Genomic DNA, 27,626 nt, shown 5'->3' with positions numbered 1-27,626 from the left:
TAGGGGGTGGAGAGTGATTATGATATCTAACATTATATAAAGGAAAAAAATTCCATAAGATATATTGGCTAATATAGTAATTTGAGCATGTTTCGTTTTCAAGTCAAATTCACTTAAAAGTCTATTTATACGAGGCAAATATAATTATAGAAAATAAATAATTTATGCATAAAATTTGCTTATCATTGAAAATAAACGATGTCTTCACATCATAAAACGACGTCGCATGCCAAATGTGACCCAACAGAAATAACTACCAAGACATTTGAGAAGGAACGTAGAGGAGAAATCAAACAACAGAGGAAAAGAAGAAGTGGAGGAGGAGGAGGAGAAAGAAGAGGGGAGATGGAGATAAGCAGCAGGGAAGCCCGAAGAAAAAAGATCATGGAGAGAGAATCGGACCGATTGGCTTTGATCACGGGTCGGATTCAAAGCCTGCCTGCCTCACATTCAACATCCAGCCAACAACCACGTCATTGCCACACTGCTTCAACCCCATCATTCCCCTTCCAGGATTATATCACTGGTAACACTATCATTCCATGTTGAAATTGATTTGGGGAAGAATGAGTTGACACCATTATGCTATCTCCTTATGGATGCTGAGAAAATGTGGGAGACGAGAAGAATTTAGAATTTGAATCTTGTGTGTTGTATCGGTTTCTTTCGGGAAAATAAATTTTGGGTGTTGTTATAGGAATTGATTTGGGATAGAATGAGTTTGCACCCTTCTGTGTCCTTTTTGGATGCTGAGAAAATGTGGGGAAAGGAGAAGAATTAATTTAGAATTTGAACCATGTGTATTGTGCTCGTTTATTTCAGAAAATAAATTCTGGATACTGTTGGTGGAATTGACTTGTGGTACATTGATTTGCACCCATATTCTCCTTTTTGGATGCTGAGAAAATTACTGCGAGAATCTTATGCACTATAGGCTGGTTTATTTCTAGAAGAAGAATTCTGGGTGTTGTTATTGAGATGTCTAGGATGGCTCCATTCGGTTGAAAATGTTGGAAAAAGAAAAGGATTTGAAATTTAGATTTCCATTTATGGCTTTTTTTTTATTCCAAGGAAAAAATTTCCCACTGCAACTTAGCCAAATAGTCTTTTTGAGAGTTCATTATATTGGGGGATTTTATTTTCTAGGCTTCCAAACACATGGAAAGAAAAACCTACAATTCAAAAGCTTAATTTCTTTTCTTTTTTCTTCCAAAGTTTAGGATTCATGGCTTCCAAGTCCACTGATTTTACCCTGATCACATTGAGTCTCTGCCGAATGGAATTCTATAATAGTGTTTGATGAATTCCTTATCCGGGACCAAAATTCATTCAGTCTTAGAATCTCAGTTGTGATCTCATGACCTAGTTTTGGGGATAATATCTTTCTAATGGGTAACGAGATGATATGCCCAGGTCGAAACCCGCCAAACATATGACAGCTTTGACATCCTTGAGGTCTTCCTTGTGGCAAAATGCCTTGGATATATATGGAATTCTTCTCTATTTCATCAGTATGACAAGGTGCCATTGTATTTGTATTGCAGCTAGTCCTGATGGTGAACACAGTGATGCCTTGGGTTCAAGAGGAAATGCTGTTGGCAAGGTAGAACATCCGTTGCGCAAGTGCGAGACGAGTGTAGAATTTAACCGACGTCCTCCTCTGCAAGTCAGGGCCCATATGCAGCCAGTGTTGGTCACTTCCATGGTCAAAGGACCATCTTCAGAACCTCCGGGCTCTGATTCAAGTTTATTCACCCCTAAACAAATAAGTTCCTGCATCATGGCCTCGGAGAATACTCGAGCCATTTCTTCAGCCATGATAGCCCTTCTGGTAGTTCTATCTTATATTGATTATACAATGTTTGGAAGAAACATTGTAAGTTCAGAGAGCGTTATAACCTCAAGGCCTCTTTACATGCTCCTGCTAACTGATGTAACAATTGTGCTGGGACGCCTAGTTCTTGAAAAGCGAAGGGGTTTTGTGAAGGTTGAAGGAGGAGAAAGAGCAATGTTCCAAGAAGATGCACAGACATGGGCAGGAGCAGTGAAGGTCTTGGAGACAGGCTTAGTGGTGCACCAGTCCATCCGTGCAATCTTCATTGATTGCAGCATCTATGCAGTTCTTGTCGTGTGTGGCCTATCTCTACTGTAGCTCCTTCCCTCATCAAACAATACACAACTTCCCCGTGGAAAGTTCTTTTTCTGTTTGATTATATTTATTCATTTTTGTCAGATTTATCTGACATTATGCCATTATTGTATGTGGTTGTTCTCAGTGTTGTTGCTGCTCTCCAAGCTCTGGAGTCACAGAACAAAAGTTGTACTGCCTTTTTGCCCAGAAATAAAGATGCCCCCTTGTAATGAATTGCTTCCATTTCAGTTCCTGTTATTTATTTACAGTCATAACTTTTGAGTACTACATTGAGATCCATGTTTAGACCATTTCTGAAACACAAATTAATGTCTGAGTTTTCTGCCCCCTCTCGCTCTCTCTCTCTATCCCTCTCTGTCAAGTATTCTGATTTTCTTCCCAACTCACAAGTGGTTAAGTCCAGATAGTTATCAAATCTATAGGCTCTATTATCATCAAGTTGCAGATTTGATCTCATACTGGATTTTGTGCTTGTGAAAATCCAAGGAATTATCATCAGACAGTGAAATCTACCGTGAGTACTGAGTCTAATTGGTCATGTGGTTGGATCTGTTGCAGTTTAAAGTGCTTGATTTATTGCTCTCAACCAGAGCAGGAAACCGATGGAAAACTTTTTAGGCAAAGACAGATGAAAGAGAGTTTTGAATGAGGCGTTTGATTCTCATCCCCTTTTTTTCACATTTGGCATATAGCAATTGAATCTAACATATTGGAGGGACACATTTTTGTTGAACATTGAATGTTTTGTGCAACTTTCTATAATTGCTGCCAAGAACATGTCCTTATAGGAAGAGGAAAACATAAATGTAGTAGGTGAGAATTGATGAATGGTTTGTGGAGTATAGCTGATATGGATGAAATGAGCTTTTTGATGAGGCACCCCAAACTCTAGAGCTCATTCAATGACTTGGGGGACCAATACTTGGAGGGATTTTGGACCATTTTCGCGTTCTCTATTACCCACAAGGCCTGCTAGATAGTGAGAGATTCAAGTCGATCATTCTGGACCCAATCTTTTGTTGTTTTCAGGTTGACTGTTTGTCCCCAATACCAAGCCCCAGAAAGACTCAAGAAGATGCCTTTAACTAAGCAACTGAGGCCGTCAAATCTCTACTCTAACACAACCACACAATTCTTAAAGGCAGTCTACATCTTATGGATGGCTGGTGTAAGTGCCCTCAAGGATCCCCATCCTCACTTTGTGGGCTCCCCATAAAAAGGTTCATCCATATTACACTCGTTAAGCTTATCTTATTATCATAGTCATCGTCTACATATAACAAAGCAGCCTTGGATTATGTCAACGTTAAGAAACTCGCATACGACATGTCGATCATGTCATGCAGCCCGAGACTAAAATTGAAATTCGGTAATGAGAAGTTGGCATGTTTAATGCAGCATTCAATGATTAAACCGGCGTGTACCACGATGTGCAATTACACATGCCACCAAACCGACTGAAGTAGTTGAGTCATTCAGGCCGATCCCCGGTAAATTATCTACCATAGAAGAATACAATAAATTGGAAAACGGTAACCAGAGCCCCAAAATTTTGAAGATGACCCCATATTTCATGAGGGTGTTGGGCAGAGCCCCATAAAAGAACCCCACATAAAGGTATGGTAGGCCTCATTTGTGGGGCAGAGAGAGCCCTCTAAGATGTGGCTGAACATATGATTATTAATGAGACAACTAGGCCCTTCTGTAGGAGATATGCTTGACCAGATGAGTTGTGTTTCAAAGAAGAAAATAAATAAATAAATAAATGAATAAATGAATGATTGTGTTGTGTGAAACACACTTGTTTGGGTCAGTTCTACCCCTAGAAAAATGGTTTGGACACAGAAATGCTAGCATTAAAAGGGCATTATAGTGATTAACCCTGCAATATTTGATTTCCACTGTGATCTTGTATGCAAGTGCAGCACATGTAGATGTGTACTTTGATGGACAAATCTGTCTGTGGTAGTTAAAGACCCACGTCCTGCAAGATCACGAGCACTCAGTTCCCAACACAGTTGTAACCCATACACCTGCTTGTATGCCTAAATCCCAATCCCCTCAATATAAAAATTAAGTAATTTTTAAATTTTTTTTTTTTTTTTGAATTAGGAAATGTTCTTAAAGAGAAAGTATAATTCAGAAACTTCAGTGTGGAATAATATATCAGGTAGTTGTATGTATATTCTCTTCTGCACATGGATTTTCCTTTCCCATGACCTTTACTATTGTCATGTGATGTGAGATAAGTCTAAAGAAAACCAAAAAAACAAATGGAGTAGATTCCTTTTGCTTTTCCTTGTTTCCTTCTACCTCTATTGGGAAAAAGTTTCAATGAAGAAAGTCCAAAACAAGGCACCTTCACTTGCTTGTGAAGTAAGAGAGGAGGAGGAGGAGAAGACAAAGAAAACACACTTGATGATCAGAAGAAAAAAGAATACAAACCCTAAAGAAAACTAAGCAAATTAACAACTAAACTGATCCTCAGCTTCCATGATCAAAGATCAAAATACACAGCTCATATACATATCTTCCATGAAACCCCACCACTCAACTCTCCTCAAAAATTCTAGAGGGAACTGCAAACCTAGCAGAGAAGGAGCGAGACGCATTATCTGGATCAGCCCAGGTCAGACCCTGATCAAAGTTTTGAGAGTAGGTGTAGGGATCATAAGGGGCATGCACTGGAGTTGGGTAATTGAACAGCTTCTTCTTTTCTCTCTTAATTCTTCTCCACAGCATTCTCCACCTGTGTGCCCTTGATCCACTGGCCAGAAAGTTGAAAGAGGACAAGCCATGGCAGTCGCTGATGATGCGTTCATTGCCTGAACTGCAGCAGTATTTGATGTCCATGGCTGCAGACTGCAGTGCGGGAGGAAGAGTGATTGAGCTTATGGACCTTGGAACTTGAGGTTGAATGGCTCTCAATGGAGAGATACTGTAAATGCTTGTGGTATATGAATATATACACCCATCAATCAAATTAAAAAGCATGGCAATTTGAAGTCAAAGCACATGGCATAATGAGGGTAAAAGTGACATTTTGAGTGGAAATTTCAGAGCATGAGGGACAGGAGAGAAATTGCATATTTTTAAGGAGAATTAAAAAAAGAATTAATCGATTAAAAGGATGAAATGATGTAAATTTTGTAATTTCAATCCCTTTTATATTTGAATTTTAAAAATAATCTATGTTTTTACATTAATGTCCTTCCATTTTTAGATTATTTACATGTAAGGGTTTAAAAGATAGTCAACTTTAATATTGAGGATTATTTCACCCCTTTTATCAAATGATCCAAAATTAATTGACTAAAAATGATAAAATGATCTAATGTTCGAATTTGATAAATAACTCTTTTTTTACATAAATATCCTTCAATCTTTAGATTATTTATAGGTAAGTTTTAATATAAAAAAATATTATCTTTTTACGAAAAAAATCAGAATTATTTTATCAAAATAAATATATTTTAGGTTTAAAAGATACGATATTATTTTATCCCTTTTAATAATATAACGCTAATGGAGATCACCTTCTTCCATTCACAATGCCTCATGAATATTTTTGAGCCCCACAGCATTGGTTAGAAGTTTTGGACTGGTGAGGTTGATGAAGAAGATGAAGGCAAAATTGTAATTTCAAATTTTTATTTTTAAAAGGAAAAAAAAATACAATGGAGTGTAAAGGAGAGATTCACTCCTAAGAAAACAATTCTAACCTTGTTTCTCTTAGCACTCTCTTTTTTCTTTTTGTAAATTGTTCTCTCTAAACCACTAAAGAAATAATGTTATAACTCATGCTTAGTCATATGATTTAAAAACGGTTTTCTGTTTTTTAAAATAAAAAATCATTTTAAAAATTTTTCAACACTGTTTTGTTGTTATTATTTAGAAACAATTTTTAAAACAAAGTGAAATTGAGAACTATTTTTAAAAAACAAGTAAAAATTATTTTTATTAGTTTTTTTTTAAACATAAGTCTGTTTAGCCATGTTTTTTTTTAAACTATTTTTAAGTTAAAAAATAAAAAACAATTTTTAAAAATAAACATAATAAAATAGACTTTTAATTAATATTAGCTTTTATATTTAAATTAATATTAATTTTAAATTATAATATTAAATATAAGTATCGTGCTTAAGGTTCATCCTATTACTAAACATCTTATAAGAATTTTTTATTTTTTATTTTTTATTTTTTTATTTTTTATTTTTGTTGAAAAAGAGTCCAAATAAAGCATCCATCTTCACGTGCCTATCAGTTAATAATGAAGAAGATTGCTTATGGACTAAGTTGGGAAAGAAAAAGAAAAGTAAACGAAACTTACCCACCCAAGAAGAAAGAAAATATGGATCCTTAATTGGAATTATTATTATTTTTTAATTTATTAAATTATTTTTCTTTTTCAGAATTTCAAGAATAAACAATTTATATGAATAGTTGGTGATAGGACTAAAAGACGGTCGAGAAGGTAGATGGAAAGAAAACAGAAAGTGATAATAGCCAAACAAAGGGTACTTAATATTCTTTCCCGCTTCCATTTTCTTTCTTTCCAAACAGACAGGGGAAAAGTATTCAGCACCTCCAGGTGGCGCGTTATCACCCATAAAGCCCCCTCACTTTGCCAAGTGTTAGCAAGGAGAGGCGAACCTCCTCTGCATATAACGCCCCATCACCCACACCAGCGCGTGCACACGCGCACCAAAACCGAAACTCTTTATGCAGCATCAATCCAAAACTTTACCTCATATCCCATCTTTCCTTTTCTCTGTTTCTATCCTCCTCTAAAATTATTCTTCTTCTTCAACCTCAATTCTCCAAACCAGATGTGTCACCCAGGCCTCCCTTTGGGCAGTTTCCGGGTTCCAGCAAGCGGAGCACGGCGGAGGGTGGAGGTCGTGAGACAACAGGAATCGCCAATTGGGGTGGTGGGTGGAGCGAATGAAGGTGGTGGAGGTGGTGGGATGGTGAGGCAGTGCGTGTGCTCACCCACGAGCCACCCGGGCTCATTCAGGTGTAGGCAGCACCACGGTGAATATAAATGGGTTGGTCGAATATGAATCTAGTTCCATGGTATTTCTGCATGAATTTCTCATGTATAAAATTATTGTACATAGCCAAATAAAGGGAACTCATGTAGAGCTTTCATGGAGCATGGATATATAGCCCTTACTCTTATTATATGAATGCCCAAGATAGTAGAAGAAGCCATGAATCTAAAAGCGAAGATCAGCATGTTTTGATTACAGTAGTTACAGAAACAGGTGTATGTATATATATATCGACCTAGACCTTTAAAAAATGTACATATTTAGAGGTCAGGGACAGCATCAGACTTTGTAGCTTGGCTCCGGCCACCAGATGCCATTGGAGCTGTGTCACTGATCATAAAAAACAGTAGTGAGTAAAGAGAGGAGTCATGATCCAGTGAATGAGGAATCGATTTTCATGGGTGGGTGTGGTCTCACCTCAGGGTAACAATTTTGATGGAGGACCTTCTGAGTGTTTGTATTTACATAAACCTGGCATGATACTTTTGTCTGTGCAGGGATGCAGATTTAAGGGTTAGAAATTTGAATTTGAATCTGCCATCCGGCAATATATAACCCATGATGACAGTGAGGTTTTGCCAATGACAACTCCTCCAATTTGTGAGTCGCACAAAGCTTAGAGGGTCATCATGGTTTCAAAATGCATGAATCCATACATACATAAACATATACTTATGCATATATACATATATATATATATATATATATATATATATATATGTTTAAGAAGTTTTTTTCATTTAACAATGAGCCCGTACAAACACAACATTCATTGTTCTCATTGTGTCTTGAGTGATTGCAGAATCAAACAAAGAAATATCACTTACGAGACCAAATAAATAAAGACTTGTTTCAAGGTTAAAGATCAATTTTGATATCATTTGTAACGATTTATCCTTAATTGTGTAAATATTATTCGTTTTAAACTCAAAGCAGATAATATTTATACAATTACAAGTGAACTATTTTTAGTATTAAAAACACTTTAAATAAAATTAGATGTTTGATAAATTTTGAAAAATATTTTTAAAAAGAAAAAGAAAATTATAGGCCTGCTTGGTAACTATTTTTTAAAACACTTTTTAAGAATAATTTTTTAAAATTGTTCTATGATGTTTAGTGGAACAAAAATCTGTTTGGAAACTTAAAATATTTTAAACCCGTTTTTAATATTTTTAAATATATATTTAAATTATTTTTATTTTTAATCATTTTACATAATAACAACTGAAAGATGTTTATATATATATTCATAAGAATAGAAAACAAAAAATAATTTTTAGTTGTCGAACGTATTTTTCTTATTTTATTTTTTTTGAAAAATAAAAACTATTCTCGAAAATAATTATCAAATAAACCCATAATGTATTGAAAAAACCATTAATAACTCATTACTCATTATACATTAGAATGTAACATTGTCCTCTCAATCTTTCACCAGGCTTAGTCATGTAAACAAGCTGACCAAGCCCAAGTCCTCTTAGCTTGGGCTCACCCCACCCTTATCTTGGTCCTAGTAGGCCTTGAAGGACTGAAAAGTTGGTTTCAAGCCTGCCCTAATCCCAAAAATTATCATATATCATATCATATGTTGAATATGAAATAGTTTAAATGGTATAATATATTATCCATTTTTTTTATATATTTTTTTTATATGAGTTATGATAATCCTAAACCTGAAAATCTTAAGTTGAGATGTGAAATATAGATATATCGTGAATCATATATTTATTTATTTTTATTAATATTTTTTAATAATAAATATTAAATTATAATTTATTTTTTATTTCTTGTACAATCCAAATATATCCTATCCTACCAACCATCTTGATATAGGTTTGTTTAGGGGTTTTATTTTACACTTTATGTAGATGAGTTGGTACCAACACAAACAAGTTGACACAATTAGATTTCTACACCCTAATTGAGGAAAATTCTAATGTATTAATTTATGACAATTAAATTTTAAACTATAATATATTAATTCTAATATCTCAAACTATCTATTGAATCGATATATTGAGATAAAATGAGTTATCATTATATATAAACCTGATTTCCTTTTTTTTAAGTTAAATTCATGATGTAATATACATGGTGAAGAAAAATTATGAATTTTTCTTTTTCTTTTGTGTATAGATTTTCAAGGATTTGTATAGTAGTGACTTAATAATCTCCTATTTTGTATTAATTTTTGATATAGTGAATTATTCTTCTTCTTTAATAGTGATTTTTTTTTTTTAGGGTTTTCTATGGAAATATATATATGTATTCTTATTTTTCTTATGGCCTATATTTTCATCCACAATAATATAAATAAATAAATAAATAAATAAAAAGAAAGGGTGTCTAAACAGAAAAGGCTTACCCGCAAAGGAAGTTGGAAGAAGAGGAAGCCCATGCTTCCACGAACCTCAGTCACCGTATCAATAGGGATCGTACCCTTTGCCAGATCTTCTAACACGAATATGACGTCAGACAAGACCGCCACTCCGTTCAGCTCCAGCGACGCGTCCACCAACGAGGATCCCCTAGCCCTCACGTGCCCCTCCTCCGAAGTCACATTCCCCAGCTCCTTCCCCCTATACTCTATCGCCACGTGTAGCGACCGGTAATTCATGGAGTAGAGGTCCACGTTCCTCACCTTCACCATCAAGGACATGGACACGTCCAGCGACAGCCGCGGAAAGGTGTGGACTGCGATTCGTCTAAGCCGGAGGCGGACGATACTGACGTCGGGGTCGGATGGCCACAGGACGAAGGTGGAGGCCACAAGGAGGAGGACGGAGGCGGCGGTGAGTAGGCGGAACCTGTTGCAGCGGCGGTGAAGGAGGGGGATGTAAAGGGGCAAAACGACGTAGTTTCGCTCAGAAGCCGGGTGGGAAGGGACTGGGGTGTAGTATGGGAGCTGGGGGTGGGTTTGTGGTGGGAGCTGGGACTGGGGTTGAGGTTGGGGTTGGGGTTGGGGCTTCGGCTTCGGCTTGGATTTGGACTTGGAGGAGGCCATAACTATTTCGGGATAGAGTTGGGGCGAGAAGTGAGGAAATTGGTGGTGTGGTGGGGAAGGTGAATAAGGGTTTGTTTGGGGGATTTGTTTGTATGCTCTTTATTTGTTTTGTTTGGATGTGGAAAATGATCATGGACCTCCTTCTTGGGAATTTTCGTGCTGGCCCACCTCCAAACAATTTCAACAATTTCTAGTGAGGGCCGTACCATCACTCCACATTGGTTAGGCACCCGTTTTAACATTTCCAAAATCAACTCATCCACAATCCACATTGATTAGTCATTTGATGACACACTAATTGTGGATTTGGTTTAGGGAATGAAGGTGATGTTGCATTTCATCTCTTCTATTCTTGGATTTGGTTAAAGTTGGGTAACTAAATTTGTATCTTACTACTCTTAAGTTTTGATCTCATTTTTTTTTTAAAAATTGATCTTATATTTGCATCATAATATCATATATTTGTATTTAGATCTAACGGTATAAATTTTATCGTATACTTCTAACAATCGATATTATAAGTTGATACTAGAACTTCTTATATTAAAATGTTTTATAATATTAACACTCTAAGTGAGGTAGTTTTCAATTTTGAAAAAAAGATTGAGATTTTATTTTAAATTGCATCTAAAAATTGTTTTTATTATATTAATGAAATAATTAAATTCATGATTTCATGACTTTACCTATCATTTTGTTCGTTGATTTTTTTTAAAAAAAATTTAAATGTCAAACATTTCAATTGTTAGAAAAAGTTTTTATTTGATTTATCAACTATAATAAAATTTTGCAATATTAAAGATATATATGTCATGTAAATGTTTTTCAAAAAAATAGTTGAAATAATCTTATATATATATAAGAAAAATGAAATTTATAAGGTCATTCTTAATTATTTTATTTTGGAGGTTTGATTAAATTTTTTACGGTTTTCAAGGATTTTATTATTCTAATAAGGAATTAAATTTAAATTCATGATTCCAAGGATTTTATAATGATTTTTTTTAATAAAAAATTTAATGATTTTTTTTAATAAAAAATTTAATAATTTTTTGTTTCAACTAGTGAATGATTAATGGGCAGTATGGCACCATCATATTTTTTTGTTAATTAGCTGAGCTTTCTGTTTGACACTCAATAACTTTCTTTGTCTTTATGTGTTGATAAATTTTGAATATAAAATCTTGATGAATAATATTGAAATGGATGCCGGTGGTCATATGATTCATGTCCCATGGACTTTCCCATTGAAAAAGAATCCAGACTTTCAATGATGTGCTATGTGGCATTACATCCATATTGCATATGTTGGGAATAGTAAATATGTTGTATTTTTCATTTATCACTTGTCTAGTTACTTATGATTAATAAGATAGGAATTCATTTTTTTTTGTGGAAATTAAGATCCATCATTGTTAGGATTATAAAGCATGTCTTTCCCATGTTATTATAATTTATCTTTATTTCCATTTCTAGCACTTTAATGATTCTCTTCTTTTAGATATTGTCAGACCCAATGGATCCTCTATTATTGATGAGGTCCATTTTGGATTCAATAGACTTTCACAATTATGGTCATATTGGTGCACAAACCTTTGGGGGCGGTTATTCGTTAATTATCTAGGTCGCAACCAATCCTTGGTTTCGTTAAACACCGGAGAGTGTACAAATTGTGAAGAAAGCAGATTGGGTCGTTTATCATTCGTGGTCCTCTTTTTATGGGTTTCTCTTACCAGGTTTTGATTGGTTGAAGAAGCCAACCTTTTCCTTAGAAATTTGCATGTCAGGGAGTCAAAGATTAGGGATCATGTCTAGTTTATCATTGGCTAGCCAAATCTGTGTCAAGTAGCGTGTGGTTGACCAATAGAGAGACACCTTTTGCTAATGGGATAAGATCAACTTTACTTTGGGATCCATTCCTCATATGCAACCTATCGCAACCCTTGGTACCTATGCTAATGAATCTTATTTGGAAGTTCACTTTGGTGTTTGGGATGAATTGCTTGGAAACTGAATGTTCACTTTGGTGGACAAGACTATTCGACGTGCTAGCAAGTTTGGGTTCACCACTAAGCCGTAAAATTTTGCCCACCCCTGTGGTATCGAAGTGTGAGGCAAGTAATGAAGTCTCGGGCTCAATAAGGCATTTAGAATGGTTTAAATCGATTGAGTTGATAACTCTGGTAGGTTGCTTTTGATACCCAATACCTTTAATGGCCCCTCCATTCAAGTAAAAAAAGACCGAAAGTGATAGAAGGACACACTCTGACAAACACAGGTCCAACGGACAACCTATTCAAAATCGCTTTAGTAAGCCATTGAATTCGTTCAAGCGACATAGTTGTCAAGCAAGCCTTTATTGTGGTGCCTTCTTGATCAAGACATAGACGAAATGAATCTCGACTCTTTAACTACCAAGATTAAGGACTGTAGGAAGAAGAGGAAAGTGGTTGCCCAAAAAGAGGGTTCGTCAAGGTCACATGTTGTGGCGGCCCCCCAAACTAAATGATGAAGTGCCTGACCATCAAGATATTGGATTCTCCTCTGTAGTTCGAGAAAGTGTACCAAACTATCCTAATAGTCAATCTTGTTGCCATCATTGATCTTGTTGACTTAGTCTCTCCACCTTTTCCAATGATTGTAGCTACGATGTACAACTTCGACAAGGTTATCTCTTTACAAGATGCCCTTGTCACCGTGTAGTAGTTCTACTCTCGCAACTTAGTTATGTTGGTAAGTATTTTTGTATTCACTTTCTTGGAATAATGAGTATGTATTAGTAATTAGTCACTACAATTGATAGCTTTAGGCTAACATCAAGAAGAAGAGTGAACTTCGAGAGCACCTTAATGATGCCAAGTTATATAAGTAGGTGGCAAAGGAAGTAGAAACACACTCATGATAACTTTTCGTAAAGCTTCAAGCAGTCAAGAAGGAGAAGAAGGACTTGTCACAGATGTTGGAGGGCAAGTGGGTGTTAATATTATTACATTATTTATCATTTGCATTCATATTGATAAAAATGTTGGGATTGAACCCTTAAAAGTAAGATATGATGTAACAAAGTCACATTTAATTATCCTCTTGTTTTCCCTTTTAGACATTGACATTGATTTGAGTATTCAACCAATATTTCTTACATTGTATATAACTTTGGTACATTAGGAGTTGTAGAAATGATACTAGTTATGAGTTCCTTGTAAGTGGATAAATTGTTTACAATCAGTTTATGAATTTAGACAATCTAATAGAGACTAGTGTACTACCTCCAAATTAGAGGGATGACTTGTCTTGTTCGTCGGGATGAGTGGGTGTACTAGTGTATGTGATGCACATTGGACAAGACTTATGGTGAATCAAGACATAAGGTTATCGATTGTCATGATTCATCAAACTATTATATTACATGAACTATTAACCTTAAGAAGATATTAAGTCTATGTTGAAATTAACATGGAGCTTTGACCTATGTGTGAGACCTTAAAGTAGTCATATATCCTTATGAATTGAGTTACTATTTATGGAGGCTGGTGACAATAGATATTCTCAATTGAGGCACCATAATATCTCATAGGATTGAGATAGTGTGTCCTCTTAGTTGATTCAAATGACATGTGATCATGAAATTTGTAATTGCAATAATTTCTTTAGTAAAATTTGACATATACTTTTTAAAATTAGAATTTGTCAATTGATCACATAATAAGTATGATCTATAATTTAAAAATTGGAGAGGTAATCTTAATAGGTGATAATACTATCTTGTTAGATCATGGATACCAATTCATAAGGAGTTTGCATGCAGTAGATAGTAGGTCATAGACCCAAGTTTCATCTCATTATAATTTCATAGGATAATAAAGTGCAATTAACTCTGTTTAGTGGAATGTTGAATCAATTTCAGATTTGGGTTCTGAGGAAGCCAATATTTTTCCTATGGATCTCAGTGGTCCCTGCTCGAGTTCCCATTTCATGGTAACACATGCTTTGAGGGTATTTTAGGTATATAATTCATAAGTGTGCAATAAGAGTATTTTGGTAAAATGCATGGTTGTATTAGATCTTATGAATTGACTTTTTGGACTAAGGTAATTAATTAATTTGAGTTTATTAGGACCAATTAATTAATTATTACCCAAGTGGGCTGAATTAGGTGACCTAAGCCTAATTTGGACTCAAGTCACTTAAACCTACATGAAAGCATATATAAACCCTTTAAAAGGGGTTAGGAATTGATTCTTCCTTTCATATTTTTTAAGATTTCAGAGAGAGGAACTCTATCCACCCTCTAGAGAGAGAGGGAGATAAGTTCACCCTTTTCTTGCGCCAAGAGCTATGAAAGGAGAGATAGGGTGAAAGATAATTGGGTAGACGAGTTTTATAATGACCATCGTGGTTTTAGAGTCTTCATTGAATAGAAATTGATCTAGAAACATCTAGATCACAAGCTTGAGTGTTTTAACTCTAGATCTACATTAATAATAATTTTTAATGTTAAGTGTTTTTGCTGCATTAGATCTAAAAAAAAGCTTAAGATAGATGCATACACCTTACATGATCCAAAACTAGGGAATGGAGAAATCCGAGTATCCCCCCAAAAAATGATTAAAATTGATCAACACTTAATTCACCCCCTTCCTCTTCTTAGGAGTTTACCTTTGATTAGATTAGTGTAAACCTAATACTTGTACTTAATAGCATACTTTAATTCATAGAAAATGTCAATTTTTTTCTATCACATAAAATTATAATTATGTTCATTTCATAAATGTATTTATACTCCAAGTTTTATGTCAATCATATAATATATATATATATATATATATGGATAGGCGAGAGAGATCCATAGGTAAAGAACTGCATGAGACCTCCCCCTATTCCAAACATATCACTTTCAATTACCAATTTTTCTAAAAATTTAACCTTACACTCAAACCAAACCCAGTCATTTAGTAAAAGCCTAACAGCCTAAAAGCCTTAAAGCTAATAAAGCACTATATAAATTTTGCCACCAAAGTGAAGGCCAAGCAACCATGACTTGACAACCCAACAAGAAAAAAAAAACCACCATTCAAAGTTTCAAACCCACACAGGAAAACACAAAGGTCAAACCAACCACTCTCATTCACTCAATCACTCCTCACTCTGATTTCTCCAGTTTCTTCATGAAACTTGTATATGGTTTTCCTTTTTTCAACTCTCTGTATCTCTCTACTTTCTCATAATCTATCAAAGTGGAATGGCGAGGCCTAGCAACAAGAACATACAAGCCAAGCTGGTGGGTATGTTTTCCCCCTTTTTTTCCCCTGTTTCTTGGGGTCATTCACTTTGATTTGCTGCTTTTCTTGATATAACTCTCTGTTTCTCTGTCCCACTGACAATTTTTCAAAACCCCATTTCAGATATCTGCTTATATCTTCCATCTCTCATGTTTTGTTTGCCTGGAAATCAAATATATTGGTGTAAGTAGAATAAACTCAGTATTTTTCCCATCTCCAAAGGAGGGTTTTTTTGGGAATCCTACTATTAATTAGGGAACATTAATTTGGATTCACTATGAAAATTGATTGGTTGGATTGTCTTTGGAGTAGCATTTGAAGTTACAAATCTATTATATGGAATGGGGTGTTTCAAGAATATAGTGGTCATCACCCCAGCTGGTGATAGAGTGCTAGGTTTAGGGTTTCATCAAATGTTTCCATTTCAAAATTTTACCTTCATTTGTGATGATGTCTAGCACTTTGGAATTGAAATTTCTATGTGACTTCCAAATTTGGCCCTAGTGTATATTGAGAGAACCTTTACTAGTTGAAGTTGGAGTTCTAATGGGGATCATCCCCATTTAGGAAACCCTCTACTTCAAATATTTGAGGTTGCAAGCCTCCCTGAAATGTTTCCTCCAAGCTTTAGAATCTCTCTGATGAAGTCCAAAGCATGGCTCACTGATAACAACTGTGTGTCGGATCCTCGCTATGAGGTCAACTACATGAGTACTTCATCACCATTCAGCTTTATCTGGTACCATGCCTCTATTAAACTGAAGAGCAATGTGTTTGTGTGAATGCTTAAGATAGATGCAATACACCTTTGGAAATTGTAAATGCAGTCTATCACATAAAGACTAATTATATGTTGCTCTGGCACTCCCACACCATGGTTCGGGTGCTTAGAGTACGTGCACCCACCAAAATGGGCAAGATGGTCTGTTGCTTTGCTTCCATGTTGTAACCTAAATTTTGATTACATATTAAGCAATAATATTGGTATACTATATGGTACCCTTTTTTGTTGTTTTTTGAAATTATATTGTTGTCAATAATTCTTGATGTTGGATTGTTAATATATCATCGCATTTTTTGAAATTAATGATCTTGACAAGCACTTTGATTATTCTTATTTCTTAGAATTTAATCGATTATTTTTTCTTTCAGGTGCTTGTGGGGGATATGGGAACTGGGAAAACCAGCTTGGTGTTAAGATTTGTGAAAGGCCAATTTTTCGAACACCAGGTTCACATTCAGGGCTTGTTTCCATATGACATAATCTTCTTTTGTTACTCAATTATATATGTTTGTCATCAACCATATCCGAAAAACATTGATCTTGATGCAGGAACCAACCATAGGAGCAGCATTTTTCACTCAGTTACTATCATTAAATGAAGCCACTGTGAAATTTGACATATGGGACACAGCAGGACAAGAGCGATATCATAGCCTGGCTCCAATGTACTATCGTGGTGCAGCAGCAGCGGTTGTTGTGTATGACATCTCCAATGTGGTAGTTATTTGTTCCACTTCTTATAGTTGTATATGGCTGTTTACATCTCTTCGTGCAGATTCATTAAGGTTAATGTTATTATGAGATGAATGTCATAGAAAGCGCTATAAATTAAAATTAAATGAATGGATATCAACTGAAACCATGTGATGTCATGGGTCATGAGCCTCTTTATTAGTTACTTGAATGGCCTGTTGCAACATATGATATTGTGATCAAATTCATCATAATTGATCTACCTTTTTTTTTTTTATTGAATCCACGATGAGTTATTCTCAGTGTGGAGTTCTTCATTGGGCTTTGTTTCTTCCATTAAGAATTGATAAAATTACTTTTAAAAAAACCCATGTCAGCTATGTATGCCAACCAACAGATTGTTTATAGTTATTGCCCTACAATAGATTTAATGATGAGCATATATTGTGAAACTCTAAGCTCAAAAAATATATAATATCTCTTACCTGTCTCTGTAAATGTAATATGTTATTATAGGGCTTGTGTTCACTAATGGCTGTGACTATATCATGCTATTTCGGACCCCATCCCCTATCCCCTGATTATACAAGAATAAATTACACTAGACTTGACCCTTATTGAAAGATCCTGAGCAATTATTGCTCATCACTTGACCATATTTTGAGGAAGATCATGCTCTAAAAACACCCAATTTGATGCTAATTTTATTGTGGTCCATCTACTTTTGATCTATTTGTTAATTTCCCAACTATTAAACTTCTCGACAGTAAAATCTATGTTGTTTTGGCTTCAGGATACATTTGTTCGAGCCAAAAAATGGGTTCAAGAACTGCAAAAACAAGGTGACACCATCAAACTGCAAACTAGATCTTTTGTTATGTTTGTTTCTTGACTTTTAACATATCCTCTCATCATGATATATTGTTATGATTAACCATGGCAGTTTCCTCATCCAAAAAGCGTTCGTAAATGTTTCTCTTCTTGAATGCCTATGACATTTTTATTATATTCACTTTCACACAAATGGATTCCCAATTACTTCTAAATCCTACCAAATAAAAATGTGAAAATACCTCCTTTTTTTTTTTCTTCAATGGAGTATACACATGATATCGAATTTCTAATGGCTTGCTTCTGGGATAAATATTGTTTTGCTCTATGTCCATGGCTCATTATTACCATTTGTTCCTTTTAACTTCTTCTAGGAAACAAGAATTTGGTAATGGCATTGGTTGCAAACAAGTGTGACTTGGAATCAAAGAGAGAAGTGAACACTCAGGTATTTCAAATCTTGCATTCCCCTCCCTCCCCTTGCTTAGAATAGCAGAATGACGACATTCTGTTATTCTCACCATAGATACCATACCATGGTTCAGAAGGTGTTTCGCCAAATATTAGTTTGACATATTCAGCCTTGAATTCGGCATGAAAATAATTTCCATCCATTGTTTTTACTTCCACTTCAGGAGGGGGAAAAACTCTCAGAGGAAAATGGGATGTTCTTCATAGAAACATCAGCCAAAACTTCTCTCAACATCAATGAGCTCTTCTATGAAATAGGTAACTAATTCATTCATATATCTCCTTCGAAAACCCGGGTTTTCTCTGACCCCATTGCTGCCTGTGCTGCAGCAAAGCGGCTAGCAATAGCTCAACCATCACAGCCTTCTGGGATGAATCTGCATGAGACAGAAAACAGTGGAAGAAGACTATTTTGTTGCTCAGTATGACAGAATAGTCTCTGGGTCGCAAAGTTTTCTATACCTCGAGTCTTACTTCAACATCAGATTATCATTTGGTCTCAAGGTATTATATGTACTCTTGATATTTGTAAAGAAATCATTCACAAAGAAAACCGAAATGGTGACAGTTTTTATCAAAGGTGAAGAAGTTGTACTATTATGTATATTTTCTGTTTTTATCTGTTGATTGTACATTGGAAGAGTCCTTGCAAAAGTTTGTTTGGTTTCTTGATTAAAGTCTTAGAAGAGTTGGTTTGATAGTGTTTCTATACGAAGTGTTTTTGGTTAAAGTGTTTTCTCTAAAAGTATTTTTAGGAGAATTATCTATCAAGTATTTCTTCATAAAACACTATAAGTGGTTTTCCAATACTACAAGTGATTTGTAAAATTTTTAAAAGTGTTTCCTAGAGTTTAACAAAAAATAAAGTTCATTTGATAGTGATTTTAGAAAATATTTAGTATTAAAAAAGTGTTTTTGAAAAAAATTAGGTGTTTGACAATATTCAGAAAATGCTTTTAAAATTCTGAAAAATTATTTGTAGTATTGAAAAATCACTTATATATGTGATTTTTCTAAAAGCATTTAAAAAAAACATTTTTACGAAAAGTAAAAATATTATTGAACATATTCTTAAAAAGTGCCTTTGAAAAAAATGGTGTTTTATAAAATTTAGAAAAACACTTTTAAAATTTTGAAAAATCACTTACAGTGTCGAAAAATCATTTGTAATATTTTTTTAGAGAAACCCGTGATTCTCCTAAAAACATTTCATAAGAAAAAACTTTCGTTATGCACTCTAAATTTCATGCTATTTAATTGAGAAATAAGTTTATTATAAATCAACAAAGTGGTCATTAAGAAAAATATAATTTAATTCCTATAATAGCTATTTTTGATCATTTCCCTTTTTATTTCTAAAGCAAATTTAGATCTAAATTTTTTATACGAATCCTTACTCAAAACAATACCAAGAATTAATTTAATTTGGATAAGAAGTGAGTTTAGAATAAATCTACAAATTTTTATAATAATTTCTTAGGACCTTAATATAATTAGAAAACCTTATCTTATCCAATTTTCAAATTTCCTAACTAATTACTTGATACATCAATATAAACATTTTGTCATTACAATCCATTTTGACATTTTAGGATATTTGGAAATATATTATATATTAAATTACTATTTTTAAAATTATTTGCTTTCAAATATCTTTATCTAAATTATTAAATAAACTATTAATTTTCAAATATGTTACGTTAATTACATAAAATATGATATTTTTATAAGGATAAAAATTTATCTATTTAATACATAATAATATTAAAATATTAATAAAAATGAATAATTTAACATTTAATGGGTGTTTAGTAAATTAATTTAATAACTTTAAAGTGAATCAAAATTTTAATTTAAATTATTAAATAAATAAATATGTTTGGTAAAATAACTTAATTATACAAATTAAAATTAAAAACAACTTTAAATAATAAGTAAAAAAAAAACTTATTTTTAGGTCTATATTTTCATTTTATTTTTTTTACTTTCATTTGTCCTAATTATCTTCATAATCTCTTTTACTAATTTACAACCTTCATTATTACTCAAACTCTTCTATCCTAATTATAATTTATGATAATAAATATGTCAATTTAATAATTTAGAATAAATTTTAAGTTAATTTTATAAAACAACTTTAATATTTAAAGTAAAAATCAAATAATAAGTTCAAAATCAAATAATAAATTCAAAATCAACAACTTAAGTATACTTTAACTTAAAATTAATTTAAGTAATTAAGTAATAAGTATTAAGTTTTATCAAACAACATGTTGATTACATTCAACCATTAATAGAAACAATCTATTGAGATTTAAATCAAAATAAGTTATATTTAGATTTAACACCAAAAAGGAAAACCCCGTACACCACGAACCTTCCATGACCCTTGCCACAACCTGCACCAAGTAATCAAGGGCACAAACCTTCCATGACGCTTGCCACAACCCGTGCCAAGTAGCCAAGGGCATTCAACTAATAGCACAAATCGCACCAAGTAATTAAGGGCATTCAACTAGTAGCACAGATCAAGCCCAGGATGATGCACCTCTATCACACATCCTAACATTCGTCATCGGTTGTTGACCAAGCGAACACCTGGCTGGCTCACTTATACACCATAACATGCCCAAGTCAACCTATAAATATAGCCTATCATCTCCATGGTATAATCGAAAAAAGCCATTATTCATGACATCTCTTCAACTCCAAAAAAATTGATGAAAATTCACAAACTCCTATCATTTTGGGCACTGGTCTCAAACGAGGAATGCAAAAGTTGGTAAGTTACATGACACAACCGAATTATACAATAACATAGAAACATATCACCACCACTAGTTCCCAGCTGGCTTCTGGGAACGTGAAATGGACCTCAATCGACTGTACATATCTGAACATGCATAAGAGAATTCTGATAGTGCCCGGAAAAGCTCCGGCAAGTGATTTTTAAGGCTCGCCAAAGACTTGTCCCTCACCAGAACGCACTCCTTCTGGTAGGTTTCCTCCTCGTCTTTCAGCCTATTTGATAATGTCTCCACTACTAACTTCCTCTCAATAACAACTTCATCATGCGGGTCATCTCCCGAGTGCTCTCGGTCATTTTCATCTGGTATTCTCTTCTGCATGTACTTACTGTGCCAGTCATTAAATTGCCGGGTTTTTCGTTCAAGCTCCTTTGCAGTCTCCTCGCATTTTGCCTTCAATCTCATCTCGTCCTGTTGATGTTGCATTATAGTTTCTATGATAGCAGCGAAGTTGGATATAGAGGTTTTTGCAAGCTCATCTGGAAGCTTTTCCAGATGATCATTCCAGGCTTGCAGGAGCGCCTGAATCGGGGGATTTTGGGGCCTTGGTGGGGAAGAAACTTTCTCTTTCAGATTGCTCTCTATTGGGATTAGATTTAGCCTCAACCACTTCTTCAGGGCTGTTATATAATTTTTCTGATTGGTAACAAGCTTATCGAACTGTGAATGCCACTCTTGGACGACAATCCACAGCTGGATGGTGCGCTTATGGTGGTGCTCACTCGTTTCCTTGGGGGACTGGGAGATGTCCAAAGATTTCAGAGCCATAGCAGTCTTTGACTGGCTTTTATGATGTTCTAGCATGGTTCCCCACATTGTGGCCATCCTGCAAACCATATCAGAATATGAAGGAACAACAAAGTGTTCATCAAGGTGTCTCACAGAAATGGCAGCACGGTTGAGTCACAGACAAATTCAAATATAAACTCTTTCCTTTTTTCATATCACAACTTACCCGTCAACAAGTGCTACAAGTTTTGGGTATAATTGGTCATCTCTTAGACGGTTTATTTCTGAAACTGTTGAGTCCATGGACTGCATATCAACTATGTATCTTGTATTCAGATGACTAACTGCTGCTTTTGTTTTTTCCAATGCTTCAGCGTTGGTACCACGTTTCTTTTGCTTGTTCAGCATGGCAACTTTTTTCTGATACTCGAATCTCATAATCTCACCTGCCTATACAGCATCAATCAGCACACAATAAGATCCAGCTTAAATTATGAAATGCACATTGTTGCAATAGTTCAAAATTGAAAGGTTTTGAACATTAAGTTGAGCTAAGATTTAGAATGTATACTCCGCCTCTATAAAAGTAAGGGTATAAGGTGTTAAGTTCATAAGATTAAATGGTAATACCCAATAGAAACCAAACTTATCAGCGTGTGATCAAACACAAAGGTGAGAGCGAAGGACAACACTATGTGATTAAATGGGAGATGTTCTTCCCAAGGCATGTGACTGGTTAAGCCAATTGAAACTACGTAAGACACCAACAAGAGTGGTTACAAATGAGTTATTATGTTGGAAATGTTGAAAATCAAGCATAGATGACATCAGATTAATAATTTGGAAAAGACAAGAAATGATAATAGGAAATACAGTCCTGTAATAGACCCACAACTATAAATAAGAACACAACAATTATAAAGTTCTGGTAGTGTTCATGAAAACCCAATATAAGCACAAAAGAACCAAGCATAATATCAGAAAGGAGCAAACGAGGTCAACCAGCAAAAGAAAATGACAGCAGTATTTACTTCAAAATGCTTGAATATTGACAAAAGATATGATTGTAGATAGTGTAGAAAATCTGAATAGTCAACAGTAAAAGATGATCCAAAGAGCAAAAAAGAAACGAAAAGAAAAAGAAAGAACAATTATTTGGAGAATTGAAAAGCTTTAATAGCTAATGGTACTCCTCCGATGAGAGAATTCAGTACAACCAAGCCTGTTTTTTCTATCAGAGCTCTTGCACTTCACTATAAGAACTTAGAAAACCTGAAGGCCAAGCCCTGTAATCTTAGAAAGACAACACCTGGATATAACAAGGTGCAAATGGCTACAGAGATGGTAAGTTGCAAAACAAAAGACAAATAACGTGGACAGAAGTGAATAAGTAATAAAAACAGGGAAAGGAAAATCATGTGAGTGGAAGGAAAATAAGGGCACACCCAAATGATAATATGGTCCTCCAGAAACAAGGTTTGGGACTAGGAACCATTTCTCAACTTAGGCCAACTGTCAGTGACAGCTCCTGGGAACACAATAAGGTTTTAGGCATTTACCCTGCATCAAGACAACTCCAATCGCTTCATCAACAAAAGCTGAATATATCCACCTATATTTACTTTCTTACTTATCCAAAAATAAAATAAAAAATAAAAAATCCACCTACATTTACTGTCTTATGGCCCCATCTGAACATCCCATTTGCAGTTTCCACAACCCAAGCTTGCAGTTAATTCACTCAACAAATTAAAATCTTACGAGGAATGAGATGGTGGAACAAAATACAACAAACTATTGCACACCTATTCTTTTAGTCTTATGTTTTAAGGGGAGAAAAGGAATAGTAGACTTTGGAGGTGGGAAAGTTACTACTGACTTCATGGCAATCTGAAAGTGAAACATCTTCTTGAAGGAGTGATTGCTAATTACTAATACACAAGCCCCTGAAGTATCAATTTGAAAAAAAATAACAAATTCCTTTTCCAACAACTTACAAGATTATAGAATCCAGATAAAAAGTGCCCATTTTAAGTCTATAACTCTGTACCTGAACAATGAAATGATGGTACGAAACATATTAAATAAGTGTTCACCCAAAAAAGCATTAGAAGAAGTATTGAGAAGCTCCAAGTTTCTGAGAAGAGAGTATCATGTCTATAGCCTTTTAAATAATTGAATGAATAAAGGAGATTAAAAATCTCTATAGAAACTGGAGAAAATATGATTAATGTGCAGAAGGCACTAGGAAGGACATCTAAAACTATCCTATTTATTAAAATAAATAAAAAATAAATAAAAAAGAAGGAAAAAAAAAAATACATATCAACTATTCCAAAGTCATTAACAGTTGTGCAAAAATCAAATTAATTAATGATGGAAAATTAAACCCATGAAACCAATGTGATGAAGAAGCACACCTTCACTTCATCATACAATTTTTTCTCCCATGCTAGCATTTTATCCAAGACTGTGGCATGTGTTTCATGCTCTTCTGAATCAAAATCATCCTTCCCATCATCGGCATTTGGCAAACCTTTGAATGATCTATTCCATGTAATTGCCCGCATGACCCTTGCAGAATGATCAATATGGCCTGCAAAGCAAATATAAAGGCAATTCAACAGTCATCTGGAAGATCAATCACTTATCCAAACTCCACTGCTGCATCATAGAGATGATATAATGGGCTGTGTTTACTTTAACTGTTATGTGGATTTGGGAGTGCAAAATTCAAATTATATGCCAAATTCATAATATATATATATATAGACTACCTTTTGTCCATAGCATTAAAGATTCTCCTTGTTATGATCACCACTATAGTAGAGGAAGAAATGCTAGTTACTCAAGCTAACTGAAGCCAACTTGAGGATTGACTTATCATGATTGTCAAAGTTGATTTCATATAATGGGAGAGAGAAAACCTCAAAATCAATACGAGGGAAAATTGAAAAGCAAACTAATCCTAAGAATTCAGCAAGAGAAGGATAGAAATGAATTACCTCGATTATCTGCAAAATTAGAGTGATAATGCAATCGGGTAGCCTCAAGCATCTTGGAAACCTCATGAGCACTCTCTGAGGCCTTAAGAAAATGATCATCTAGTTCAATAAATATTTGTAACAAATTCTTTCCTCCTGCTCTCTTCACCTCCATGACCCCTGCTCCTGGCCCTGCAGTGACCGAACTCGACCCTTGTTTCACCTTTTTTGGATTCTTCGGCCCCACCACCGCCCCTGGTGGTGGGGGTGCCGGTGCCGGTTCCACTGGATTCTCCACTACCACCGGAGTTTCATCAACCCTCTTAGGCCTTTCCTCAAACACCTTCTGCTCATGTACCCTGACCTCTTCCACCTCACTCAGTGTCGTCCCTGGCATATTCTCCACCGACGGGAAGAAAAATTCCCACGTGGCGTTATTCGTCTCCGGGGGCATCGACGGAGGCTCCTCTCTCCGCGGCGGAGGAGGCGGCGTATCCACCCTCGGCGGCGGTGGCGGGGGGCTATCATCTTCCACCTCCAATTTGGCACTCCTACTCCCACCTCCACTCCGGCGACTGCTCCGGTGCCTCAAACTGCTGCTACCCATTTCATCATCCGAAATTTCGTCTTCGTTCTCTTCCTCTATCGTGTCAGAGGGCTTCGAATCCGGCTTCGGAAGCTTGAGCTCCGGCATGGTGGCAGCCCGCTGGAGCGGCGCCGCAGGGAAATTGGGGAGGGGCGGCGGTGGCGGAGGAAGGGTCTCGTAGTGGGGCGGGTTATTGGAGTTGGTCTGCGTGGGAAGTTGGGGGTTTTGGACTTCGCCGTGGGCATAGTCACTGAGGGCCGCGCCGGTGTTCTTCAACGACATGGCGTAGGCGGAGTGCGCCGCCGCGAAGGCGTTGCGTGCCGTCACCGCATCCTTCATGAACAGCTTCCGTTCTTTGCATCTCGTCACGATTTCTTCGTTCTCGATCTTCGATTGCGTGCAACCCATTTGCTCCGATTCGGCTGCCGATCTGTGTGGGTCAGTTGATCATAGTTGGATCGAATTGGAATTGGGGTTTTATAAACCTAGAGAGAGAAAGTACGTAAAATTGACAACTTTTTTCCGTTTGCCGATATGGGAAGAAGGAAAAAAAAGCAGAGTTGAATACTGGCAAACATGGTTCTAGAAGGGAATACGAATAACCAGCATAAACGACGTCGTTTCATCGCCCAAAACGACGTCGCAGAAGGTAGAAGACGGGCCCCGGGAATAAAGGCAGGCGATCGTTTATGAAACTGTGAGCAGAATTTAAGCCAGCAGCGTTGTGTTTTTGCTTTCCAGTTTCGCAGTTTCCTATTCTATAATTAGTAATTTCGCAGTAATTTCTTTTTAAAAATAAAAAAATAATAAAATTAATTTCTAAATTTATATTATTGTTTAAGTTGGGGCATTTAAAGAATTTTACACATGATTTGCTTATCCTAATATTATGTTTAGAGCTAAAAAGAAAAATGGTGGAGCGTTTTGGATCCTCTTGGACACTCTTTAGTCTTTTCGTATCGGTGAAAAATTTGCGGCTATTAAAAATGGATGTAACTCTCACATTAAAAATGAATCATTATAAATCTCGTGTGGTTATACGTTTAAATTTTTCGTATTAATTTATTATCACTTTCCAAAAATAGAATTAAGGTGCTTTAATCCTAAGAAAACCCGATTTTAAAATAGGGCTTATGATTTCAAGCATATGGAAGTAGAAATTTTAGGAATTAATTAATAATTTTCAAAGTGCTGGAATTTGATTGGTGGAAGGTATTAATATGATATACTAGGTTTGTATGGTATGACTTAATTTAAGATTATGTTTGTTTTCAAAATATTTTTTTTTAAATATATATTTACAATAGGAATGTATATGAATATTAAGATACAAGATATTCTTAAAAAAAAAAATATTTGAAATATAAAAACAAAGTTGAAAATATTTCAAATTTATAAACATATTTTTATTCAAAATTATTCTCAAAAATCATTTTTAATAACTGTTTTTTAAAACATTCCAAATATGTCCTTATTATTTTTTCTTGACATTTGATTTCCTAACGCTATGTTTAATTTTCGGAAAGTTTTAACCAAAATACGAGGGAAAAGAAATAGATAAAAAATAAATAAATTAATAAGTTATTTTAAACATTTTTCATGAATTTAATTCTTTTATATATATAGATTAAATCATTTAAAAATATATAAAATTTTTAATAATTTTAATTACATTTAAAATTATTTTTTTAAATGTTTAGAAAAAGCATGGATAAAAGAGGTGTTAGCGTAAATGGCAAGACCTCAACAGCATTTGTATGCCACAAGCCACTCGGAAGTTGGAAAAGTTGCCGACGGTGTTCATTGTCTAAGGCTAAGATTCCGGTGTTTTCGAAATCTAGATTTGATGCTGTACTTTAAAAGCCGACGACGCCGACCACTCACCGTTATGAGGTTAACGTTGAAATTTGTGCATTTTTACTACTATATGTTGTACTGACTACCACATTCATGATGTCAGATTGTTTTTTTCAACCTCGGATATCATGATCACACAATCACCCCTTACATGTAGACACACTGTCAGGACGTCGTGGCATGTCGGAAACCTTATGGATGGATTCGGCGGATGGACAAGGCTTACATTGGATTCGGATAGACAAAGCCCCAAGGCTTACATTAAAGACAAATATTGACTCTGATGTCATTTCCGAACTGTAACAGGTAATGGAAATTTTGAAATTTTGCTAAAAATATAGTAGGTAATGGAAAAGCTTTATGATAATTAGCTACTTTATCACTTGACTATA

At 35.0% G+C, this 27,626-nt stretch overlaps 4 protein-coding genes across 6 annotated transcripts; 2 read left to right on the top strand and 2 right to left on the bottom strand.

Annotated features, from left to right (window-relative positions):
• The first annotated feature begins 288 nt into the window (after positions 1-288).
• LOC104880241 (uncharacterized) lies at positions 289-2,365 on the top strand. Its single transcript, XM_010656368.3, has 2 exons — positions 289-526; positions 1,545-2,365. The coding sequence occupies exons 1-2, from the start codon at positions 346-348 to the stop codon at positions 2,150-2,152; spliced, it is 789 nt and encodes a 262-aa protein (XP_010654670.1). The 5' UTR covers positions 289-345; the 3' UTR covers positions 2,153-2,365.
• Positions 2,366-7,236: 4,871 nt separating this feature from the next.
• On the bottom strand, positions 7,237-10,322 carry LOC100258307 (uncharacterized). The gene is made up of 3 exons (XM_002279670.4): positions 9,575-10,322; positions 7,624-7,695; positions 7,237-7,536 (listed from the first exon to the last, which is right to left on the bottom strand). The coding sequence occupies exons 1-3, from the start codon at positions 10,211-10,213 to the stop codon at positions 7,534-7,536; spliced, it is 714 nt and encodes a 237-aa protein (XP_002279706.1). The 5' UTR covers positions 10,214-10,322; the 3' UTR covers positions 7,237-7,533.
• Positions 10,323-15,243: 4,921 nt separating this feature from the next.
• On the top strand, positions 15,244-18,925 carry LOC100263448 (ras-related protein RHN1). Of its 3 annotated transcripts, none has more exons than XM_002284666.5 (7): positions 15,244-15,491; positions 16,645-16,722; positions 16,826-16,993; positions 17,763-17,811; positions 18,175-18,248; positions 18,436-18,529; positions 18,602-18,925. In XM_002284666.5, the coding sequence occupies exons 1-7, from the start codon at positions 15,453-15,455 to the stop codon at positions 18,697-18,699; spliced, it is 600 nt and encodes a 199-aa protein (XP_002284702.2). In that variant the 5' UTR covers positions 15,244-15,452; the 3' UTR covers positions 18,700-18,925. The 3 variants fall into 3 exon arrangements, with proteins under 3 accessions (XP_002284702.2, XP_019077704.1, XP_019077705.1); XM_019222159.2 differs by having other exon boundaries at positions 15,456-15,495; XM_019222160.2 differs by lacking the exon at positions 15,244-15,491 and adding an exon at positions 15,581-15,675.
• Positions 18,926-20,988: 2,063 nt separating this feature from the next.
• On the bottom strand, positions 20,989-26,111 carry LOC100241173 (protein ALTERED PHOSPHATE STARVATION RESPONSE 1). Its single transcript, XM_002279638.4, has 4 exons — positions 24,813-26,111; positions 24,228-24,403; positions 22,034-22,257; positions 20,989-21,904 (listed from the first exon to the last, which is right to left on the bottom strand). Exons 1-4 carry the CDS (start codon positions 25,783-25,785, stop codon positions 21,109-21,111), a joined length of 2,169 nt encoding a protein of 722 aa, XP_002279674.1. The 5' UTR covers positions 25,786-26,111; the 3' UTR covers positions 20,989-21,108.
• Between the last annotated feature and the right edge of the window lie 1,515 nt (positions 26,112-27,626).

This window comes from Vitis vinifera, chromosome 9, assembly GCF_030704535.1.
Source record: "Vitis vinifera cultivar Pinot Noir 40024 chromosome 9, ASM3070453v1".
NCBI classification, from domain to species: Eukaryota; Viridiplantae; Streptophyta; class Magnoliopsida; order Vitales; family Vitaceae; genus Vitis; species Vitis vinifera.
This window is presented reverse-complemented; position numbering and strand designations above follow the sequence as displayed.

Excerpts from the sequence above, each read along its gene's own strand:
- LOC104880241 (XM_010656368.3), top strand. The coding sequence starts at position 346 with ATGGAGATAAGCAGCAGGGAAGCCCGAAGAAAAAAGATCATGGAGAGA. Across the intron at positions 527-1,544 it reads CTTCCAGGATTATATCACTG|CTAGTCCTGATGGTGAACAC; the intron begins GTAACACTATCA and ends TTTGTATTGCAG.
- LOC100258307 (XM_002279670.4), bottom strand. The coding sequence starts at position 10,213 with ATGGCCTCCTCCAAGTCCAAATCCAAGCCGAAGCCGAAGCCCCAACCC. Across the intron at positions 7,696-9,574 it reads TCTTCCAACTTCCTTTGCGG|ACAAAAGTATCATGCCAGGT; the intron begins GTAAGCCTTTTC and ends ATCCCTGCACAG.
- LOC100263448 (XM_002284666.5), top strand. The coding sequence starts at position 15,453 with ATGGCGAGGCCTAGCAACAAGAACATACAAGCCAAGCTG. Across the intron at positions 16,994-17,762 it reads TGTATGACATCTCCAATGTG|GATACATTTGTTCGAGCCAA; the intron begins GTAGTTATTTGT and ends TTTTGGCTTCAG. Across the intron at positions 18,249-18,435 it reads AGAGAGAAGTGAACACTCAG|GAGGGGGAAAAACTCTCAGA; the intron begins GTATTTCAAATC and ends CTTCCACTTCAG.
- LOC100241173 (XM_002279638.4), bottom strand. The coding sequence starts at position 25,785 with ATGGGTTGCACGCAATCGAAGATCGAGAACGAAGAAATCGTGACGAGA. Across the intron at positions 24,404-24,812 it reads TAATTTTGCAGATAATCGAG|GCCATATTGATCATTCTGCA; the intron begins GTAATTCATTTC and ends TTTGCTTTGCAG. Across the intron at positions 22,258-24,227 it reads AATTGTATGATGAAGTGAAG|GCAGGTGAGATTATGAGATT; the intron begins GTGTGCTTCTTC and ends GATGCTGTATAG.